Source organism: Pollachius pollachius (genome assembly GCF_949987615.1).
Source record: "Pollachius pollachius genome assembly, chromosome: 3".
In the NCBI taxonomy this organism is placed as follows: domain Eukaryota; kingdom Metazoa; phylum Chordata; class Actinopteri; order Gadiformes; family Gadidae; genus Pollachius; species Pollachius pollachius.
In genome coordinates, this window is record NC_136936.1 from 707,854 (window position 1) to 717,096 (window position 9,243).

The window sequence follows — 9,243 nt, forward strand, 5'->3', positions numbered from 1 at the left end:
TGTTAGTCTATATATTTAATGTCAGAGAGAGAGAGGGGGGGGAGAGAGGGAGGGAGAGAGGGGGAGGGAGGGAGAGAGAGAGAGAGAGACAGAGGGGGTGAGAAGGGGAGAAAGGAAGAGAGAGAGAGATAGAGAGAGAGAGAGAGAGGCAGAGGGGGACAGAGGGGGAAAGGGAGAGAGAGTGGGGGAGGGTTTTTGGGTTTTTTAATTCTGGTCACGCCCCAGAAATTAGCGGCTTCGTCTGAAAGGCTTCACAAACGCCATGGCAACGGTGTAACCGTGAGAGGCGTAGCTGCGCTGCGGCCGTGGCTGCAGTGGGGCAGATGGGAGCCATGAACACACCCTCACGTCCAGGGTCTGGCCCCGGGCCAGGAGGAGAGGGTAGGAGCCCGACTCCTGGAGACAGACAGAGGCTGGAGGAGGAGCTCTGAGGAGGAGCAGCTCTGAGGAGGAGCAGCTCTGAGGAGGAGCAGCTCTGAGGAGGAGCGGCTTCACCAGAGAAGGAGCTTCAGTTTCTCAAATACACCTGTGGAGCGATCCCTCGCTGAACACACAAACACTGAAGCAAGGGCAGGGAACAGGTAGAACATTTATATACGTGACAATAGTCATTTGATATAAAATATGAAGAAATTGGACAAATAGTTAAATTTAAAAAAATATATATATATATTATACACAGCAACAGATATGATCACGCTGCCGAAAAGTAATCCTAAACTGCACGAAGAGGCTTTGGTTAAAGGTGTTGGGTGCTGATAAACAATGTTGAGATAACCAACAGCATTTAGTTTCCACACTGTTTCAAATCAGAACTCAAATGCGTTGGGCTAATCCAGAAGCGCTCGCCTGGGACCAGACGCAGCGCCAGCTCTGGCTTCATTTCCTGCGGCCAGATGAAGCCGCCTGGTGAAGATCTAAATCTGTCATCCTTCTTGGGTATCTTATTCTCCCACCTCAAGGTGGTGTGTGTTAGCTGTGTGTTAGTTGTGCGTTTGATCAACAGCATTGTGTTGAATCTTAAGGATCTTTGTTCTTCACTTGTGACATTGAAGGCCGGTACAGTCTTAAATACTGGGCAACGTCTAGATCCCTGATCAGGACTTAAGGAAAGCATCACCCTGTTTCTGTGACACCTGATTATTTTATATCCCCATTAGAATCAGGAAACACTCTCTGTGTGAACAGAACGGTTTGAGGTTCACCGTCAGTTTGGGGATCCGATGTCCACCAATGGGACGGTGGTTTCTCTGTGATTCAGCCCAGTCCCCAGTGGTGAAACACGCCCTCATCACTGGTCCTTGGTTCTCTCTAGGAGCCCCCCCACCATGGATATCTTCCTGCCGGTGGACCCCCAGTGGTCCGGTAACACCAGCCTGGACGCAGGGTACTCCGGGGGGCTTGGAGGCCAGGAGCAGAACCACACCGGCCTCATAGACATGTTCTCCGGCACGGAGCTGCTCCTGCGCTTCAAGCCCCTCTTCCTGCCCCTCTACTGCCTCCTGGTGGCCGTGGCAGGCGTGGGGAACTGCTTCCTGCTGGCCTGCATCTCCGCCGACAAGAAGCTGCACAACGCCACCAACTTCTTCATCGGTAACCTGGCGGCGGGCGACCTGCTGATGTGTCTGAGCTGCGTGCCGCTGACGGCGTCCTACGCCCTGGACCGCGGCGGCTGGTTGTTTGGCCGGCCGCTCTGCCACCTGCTGCCGCTGCTGCAGGGAGCCACTGTGTTCGCCTCCGCGCTGTCGCTCACCGCCATCGCCGTCGACCGCTACATCGTCGTAGGTAGGACCCCCGTCACCACCACCACCACCCCCCCGTCACCACCATCACCATCCCTGCCACCATCACCACCACCACCGCCACCATCACTGCCACCACCACCACCACTAACACCACCACCACCATCACCTCCACCACCACCACCACCACCACCACCACCATCACCTCCACCACCACCACCACCACCTCCACCTCCACCACCAGCACCACCATCACTGCCACCATGACCACCACCACCACCACCACCACTACAGATGAGTTGGTCTTGATGAGCGCCCTCTTGTTTCCCACCCGGGGGGTCCCAGCCCACCCAGTCCGGAGGAGGCTCTCGGCACCACCACCACCACCACCACCACCACCACCAACACCACCACCATCACTATCCCTGCCACCACCACCAAGACCACCACCTCCACCACCACCACCACCACCACCACCACCATCACTATCTCTGCCACCACCACCAAGACCACCACCTCCACCTTCACCTCCACCACCACCCCCACCACCACAGATGAGTTGGTCTTGATGAGCGCCCTCTTGTTTCCCACCCGGGGGGTCCCAGCCCACCCGGTCCGGAGGAGGATCTCGGTGCGGGGCTGCGGGGGCGTGGCTCTGGGTATCTGGGGCCTCTCCCTGGCGCTGGCGGCCCCGCCCTCCTTCTACACGCGCTACCTGGACCTCCGGCCCAGCGGCATACACCTGGTGGTCTGCGAGGAGTTCTGGCCCAGCAGCGGCCACCTGCGGCTGCTCTACTCCTGCTTCATCCTCACGGTGTCCTACATGATCCCGCTGCTGTCCGTCAGCATCTCCTACTGCGCCATCACCGCCAGCCTGCGGCGCCACGCCCTGCCCGGGGAGACCTCCCACAGCCAGGAGCGCTGGACCCGCCGCAGGAGGAAGACCTTCACCCTGCTGGTGGGCTCCGTGCTGGCCTTCGCCCTCTGCTGGCTGCCCCTGCAGGTGGGCTACAGGGCCAGGGTTAGGGAGGGGGGAGGGGGAGGGGAGGGGAGGGGGAGGGTGAGGGGAGGGGGAGGGGAGGGTGAGGGGAGGGGGAGGGGGAGGGGAGGGGGAGGGGGAGGGGAGGGGAGGGGAGGGGGAGGGGAGGGGAGGGGAGGGGAGGGGGAGGGGGAGGGGAGGGGGAGGGGAGGGGAGGGGAGGGGGAGGGGGAGGGGAGGGGAGGGGGGGGGGGAGGGGTAGGGGAGGGGAGGGTTAGGGTTAGGATTGGGTGAGGGTTGAGTAATAATAATAATAATAATAATAGATCAAATTCATATACCGCTTTTTCCAGTGCTCAAATGTGCTTCACAATCGCTTAATAAGCTAAATCATGAGAAGAACAAAAGAAAAAAAAAGAAAAGCTAAACAAAACAAACAAAAGTTTAAAGGTTAAAAGCAAGGGTGAAAAGGTGTGTTTTTAGGGCAGTTTTGAAAAATGAAAGGTTGTTGGCATTGCGGATGTCATTGGGTAGGGCATTCCAGAGGGCGGGGGCGACTACAGCAAAGGTTCTGTCTTCCCAGGACTGGAGGTTGGTCCTGATGGGGTGCAGGAGGTTGACAACGGCGGACCTGAGACAACGGGTAGGGGTATGGCGGTGGAGGAGGTCAGAGAGGGAGGGGGGCGCCAGGTTGTTGAGGGCTTTGAAGGTGATGAGTAGTATTTTGAAATCGATCCGGTATTTGATGGGAAGCAAGTGGAGGTCGTGGAGGACAGGGCTGTGGTCTGAGCGGCGGGTGGATGTGAGCATACGGGCTGCAGAGTTTTGAACATATTGCAGTTTATTAAGCAAGTGTTTTGATGAGCCGTATAGGATGGAGTTACAGTTATCAAGGCGGGATGAAATTAATGCGTGGACCAGAGCTTCGGCGGCTGAGAGTGATAGGGAGGGACGGAGACGAGTGATGTTCCTGAGGTGGAAGAAGGCTGTTTTGGTAATCTGGTTGACATGGGGGAGGAATGAGAGGGTGGGGTCAAGGATGATACCTAAGTTGCGGATGTGAGTGGAGGGGGTGACAATGGAACCATCAATATTATTCGAGAAGTCCTGGGTGGGGCGGGTGAGGGAGTTTGGGCCAATGATGAGGATTTCTGATTTAATGCAATTTAGTTTGAGGAAGTCGTGTTGCATCCAAGTTTTGACATCAGTGAGGCAGGTGGTGAGGGTGCAATGGGTGGCTGCAGAGATGGTGAAAATGGAGGCCATGTTGGCAGAGGATTTGACCGAGTGGGAGGATGTAGATGATGAAAGTAGGGGACCAAGTACAGAGCCCTGGGGGACACCATGAGTGACTGGGGAGGTGGGGGATTTGCAGTTGTTGACTGAAATGAATTGGCGTCTGTCAGAGAGATAGGAAATGAACCAGGTGAGTTAGTGTTAGGGTTGGGTTAGGAATGGGTTAGCGTAGGGTTACGGGTGGTTTAGGGTAGGGTGAGGGTTAGGGTTGGGTTAGGGTTGGGTTAGGGTTAGGGTTAGAGTTAGGCTTAGGGTAGGGTGAGGGTTAGGGTAAGAGTAGGGTGAGGGTTGTGTTAGGGTCAGAGTTAGGGTTAGGGTTGGGTTAGGGTTGAGTAAGGGTTGAGTTAGTGTGAGGGTTGGGTTAGGGATGGGTTAGTGTAGGGTTACGGGTGGTTTAGGGTAGGGTTGAGAGAGGGTTAAGGTAATGTTTGTTTTGGGCAGCTCATGGCTGCTCTTGGTACTGGCACACTATCTGTTCCCCTTTCAGTTTAAATGATGCTGTTAAAGATTCAGAAATAGGAGGGGGGTGGTGTTAATGCAGGCAGTAGCTGGCAGGAAGAGGCAGCAGAAATGGGGGCTAGGTGCTATGGTTAATTTCAAAGCCACTTCAGCATTATAAGCCATCCCCTTACACAAAGAAAATAGAGCCTAATCAGTCGAAGTTTGGGCACATCTGCTTCTCTAAGAAGTGAAGCATTATCATGTAACACTGGCTTCTGCAATGACTTACTAAAATGCTTTCCATACCTTTCACCAATCCAGCATAAGACGTATCACTTTGCTAGGCAGCCTTCAAACAATGATGTTTAATTATAAAACATTTGGACACCAAATAGAAACGCTCTCTGTGAACCTGTCCTATTTTATAGTCCATTTAAAAATATAAATGGCAAATTAGGATGCAGGTTTGCATACAGAACGTATGTAATGAAACCTGGCGATGATTCATGGTAGAGACCCCTGTCGCTTGTGTGCATTTAGCGCATCCATAATGCATTGCATCTTTAATGGGATATTCAAGCTTGTTGAAATAGGAGAACATTTAGAACTGTAAAATGGTTGACTGAAGGTGCTTCCCCACGTATGGCTGTGAGATCGCTTTACACGGGGAAGTAGGGCACACGCAAAATACATAAACCAATGCCACTGTAAAGGAGCGCTGCGGTCAGTTAGTTTGGCTGTTTGACTGCCAGGTTGAGGGTTCAAACCCTAACAATGCAATCTTACCTATCCTTGTGTGGACCCCCTACCTGCTGCTTAATGCCATCTCTGTAACAATAACAACAATAACATACAATAGACCTGAAACCCACTCAATGTAGTCCCTCTGCCTGATCTGGTATGACTGGAGACTGTTGACTGGAGAGGGAGTAGGAACTGTATTCTGTATGCTGTACGTCCTGGCACTTAAAATTAGTACTTAGCATTGCTTAGCGTCTCATCCTAGCTATCTTTGTTTTATACAGGGAATGGTTTAACCTAGTGATTGTTTGTGCTTGGAACTTAGTTCTATGAACATCCTTACTGTACCGGCAGAGATATATTGTCGTTTCCCTTTCTTCTGACGAATGGACTTAGTGTAAGTGGCTCTGGATGAAAGTGTCTCCTAAACGCCCTGAAGGTAAGAGGTGACCCCTTCTCTCTCCTCAGGTGCTGAACCTGCTGCTGGATCTAGACCCTGACTTCCACATCATGGGGAAGCGCTACATCAACCTCCTGCAGGTGTGCTGCCACCTGGTGGCCATGAGCTCCACCTGCTACAACCCCTTCATCTACGCCTCGCTGCACAGCAAGGTCCGCAAGCACCTGAAGGGCTACCTCTGCTACTGCCGCCGCACGGCCCCCCGGGACGGCGGCGGGGGCGACGTCCGCGGGGAGACCCTCTCCTCCCACTGCGCCTCCCGCCACACCAACATCTCCTGGGGCGTCCGGCGGACCCCCGGCTCCACGCCCTGCCCGGGCCGGGCCGGCCGTCCCCCGGGGGGCGGGGGCCTGGCCGTGGCCGTCCTCACCGACGACGCCCGGCGCTAGGACGGCCGTCGGACGGTGGAATCTCTTTGTGACGTTTGGCGAAATCAGCAACCGAGGCAACGTTGGAAAGGACGGGTTAGGGAACACAAAGAACAATATATAGTGGGGTGGTGGTGGTGGTGGTGGTGGTGGTGGGGGTGGGGATGGTGGTGGTGGTGGGGGTGGTGGTGGTGGTGGTGGTGGTGGTGGAGGTGGTGGGGGTGGTGGTGGTGGTGGTGGTGGTGGTGGTGGTGGAGGTTGATGGTGGTGGTGGTGGTGGTGGTGGTGATGGTGGTGGTGTTGGTGGTGGTGGTGGTGGTGGTGGTGGAGGTTGATGGTGGTGGTGGTGGTGGTGGTGGTGGTGGTGGTGGGGATGGTGTTGGTGGTGGTGGTGGTGGTGGTGGTGGTGGTGGTGGTGGTGGTGGTGGTGGTGGTGGAGGTTGATGGTGGTGGTGGTGGTGGTGGTGGTGGTGGTGGTGGTGATGGTGGTGGTGTTGGTGGTGGTGGAGGTGGTGGAGGTGGTGGTGGTGTTGGTGGTGGAGGTGTTGGTGATGGAGGTGGGGGTGGAGGTAGTGATGGTGGTGGTGATTGGGGTGATGGTGGTGGGGGAGTTTGGGGTGGTGTTGATGGTGATAGTAGTGGTGGTGATGGTGGTACCGGTAGTGGTGGTGGTGTGGTGGTGGTGTGGTGGTGGGGTTGATGGTGTTAGTGGTGGTGTTAGTGGTGGTGGTGATGGTGATGGTGGTGGTGGTGATGATGGTGGTGGTGGTGGTGTTGGTGGTGTTAGTGGTGGTGGTGGTGTTAGTGGTGGTGGTGGTGGTGGTGTTATTGCTGGTGATGCTGGAGGTGGTGGTGGTGATGATGGTGGTGGTGGTGGTGTTAGTGGTAGTGTTGGTAGTGGTGGTGTTAGTGGTGGTGGTGGTGTTATTGCTGGTGATGCTGGAGGTGGTGGTGACGCGCTGAGGAAGGGCTCTTGATCAGGCCACGGTAGGACTGTGTGTGAGCAGACTTCAGGACTGGGACAGGACCCACTGGGCTCAGACCAGTCTGCTCACTGGGCTCAGACCAGTCTGCTCACTGGGCTCAGACCAGTCTGCTCACTGGGCTCAGACCAGTCTGCTCACTGGGCTCAGACCAGTCTGCTCACTGGGCTCAGACCAGTCTGCTCACTGGGCTCAGACCAGTCTGCTCACTGGGCTCAGACCAGTCTGCTCACTGGGCTCAGACCAGTCTGCTCACTGGGCTCAGACCAGTCTGCTCACTGGGCTCAGACCAGTCTAGTCACTGGTCTGTGCTCTGTGATGCTGTTCTTTAAGGCAGCGTTCCTCCATCTTGTAAAGTAAATCATCATCAGTCTGTTGGGTCACATCTCTGCAAATTGACCCAGTGATTTTTTTGCATATTCTAGTGGCTAATTTAAACAAATATAAACGTACACAAAGTACTAAAGGTAAGGGAGGAGAAGAATCATGTAAAATGCTGTCCTCTGTCTATTTTCGTAAATGATGTTTAAGACAAACTATTTATTTATCTACGGATTTACAAATTGAATGGAATTGCTGAAATGAAATAAAGTCATTTCTATCTATTATCCAGGCCGACCCAGCCATGGGGTCAGGCCCCCATTACAGGGGCAGCCGTTTCCTGTCCCGTTAGATGGATCTATTAGCATCTAATGACATTCTCACAGGGCCAGACTCAGACGCTGAGTGTACGGGGGCTAGGGACATGCAGAGATGTGTTGGAGAAAGGAGGAAGGTTTCTGTTTCCTTCAGAGAAACGCCCACAGCTCCTATTGCTCCTTAATTCACTCTGCGTCGCTGAGGATAAAAGCTCAGCTAGTGAAGGTTTAATACAGCTTGTTCTACAGTCAAACTTTGGAGAAATACATCAGCACAGCCCAGGACTACCATCTCTAAGGATCCTGCCACCCTGTCGTACACCTGCCCTTCTCATCAGACACAAACATCAGCTGCCACAACAGTGACCTCCGAACACCAGGGGCCACCTTTAAATCTCCACATAGTGATGATGTCTTTTTCAATAAAATAATAATTTCCTCAACAAAATTTCCAACACGGTGAATAGCATTTCATCTTCTATACCCATTAGCCTGGCTTCCTTTTGCCACAAATTTTGGTTCACTTTGTCACTGCAGGCTGACGTCTTTTTCCTTTCCACCTGAGAAAGATCCTTCGGAATAGCCCTGCGATTTTGAACCTATGCCATTCATTTTGTTTGCTGCAAAGTCAAAGTGAGGCTAAGATCCTCTCAGCAGCCGTGTCAGAGAGGCAAGCTGCCTCTCTCTGAAAGAGGACACTTTGTACCCCCCCCCCCCCGGGGGAGAGGGGACGCAGAGGAAGGCTCCATTAGGAGGAGATTGTGTTTTTGTTTGTTGTCTACAAGAGGTGTCTCCTGGTGAAGTCCTCTCTGCCCCTCTCCCTCTGTCTGCTTTCTGCAGCAGAATAATTACCCTGATCATTGCTTCATCATCATTCCCTGACCCGTCGTGTGGGAAACACGGGGAAATAAGAAGCTCAGACAGCCACACCCTCCTCAATGAAGAGGATCTGAACCTACATGGCATCAGAAGCATCGCAGCAAATACATAAATAACAATTAGAACCGCAGAAGCACTTCTCTGATGGGCCGCAGATGGATGACAGCGTGTTCTTTGTGTTGTTTACTATTTGCAGCCCAGTGTGTGGGCTCTTCAGATCGGTCCTGATGATTGACTCTGTGGAGGTAAATGCATCGTTTGGCTTCTGCAAACAGGTTGTTTCTTTCGCATCTCACGTTGCTAAGAAACATTGTTGTGTGTATTCAGTGGTGCCTGGCAGATGAGAGGCAGAGGGTTTATCTTGCTTGTGTTCGAATATTACAATGATTAAATAACACATGTTTACCTCCATCTTTGTAGAGCTAGCTCCGCCCTGGGCGTCAGGGAGGTTTCACTGTGTAACAAATGACCAACAGGTAAACCACCAGTACTGGGGTGATCCCAGGGTCAGCTCGGAGGCCAGTGAATGGATCCCTGTGTACCTGTGGCTGCCCCCCTCCCCCCTAAGCCCCCTGCTCCCCCAGCTCTGCCGCCACTCATGAGTTCTGCCGTCCCAGTCTGCAGCGGGGGGGCACCCCCCCCCCCAGGTCTACAGCAGCTCCTGCTCTACTCCCGTTTGTTTCCGAGTTCCATTCAGTCGTCATGTTGCAGCCACGT

General features: G+C 53.7%; 1 protein-coding gene across 1 annotated transcript; it reads left to right on the forward strand.

Annotated features, from left to right (window-relative positions):
- Positions 1-1,439: 1,439 nt before the first annotated feature.
- LOC307073118 (prolactin-releasing peptide receptor) lies at positions 1,440-6,047 on the forward strand (the record flags this gene model as incomplete). Its single annotated transcript, XM_079732821.1, has 3 exons — positions 1,440-1,785; positions 2,348-2,745; positions 5,667-6,047. 3 exons carry the CDS (start codon positions 1,440-1,442, stop codon positions 6,045-6,047), a joined length of 1,125 nt encoding a protein of 374 aa, XP_079588947.1.
- Positions 6,048-9,243: the final 3,196 nt, after the last annotated feature.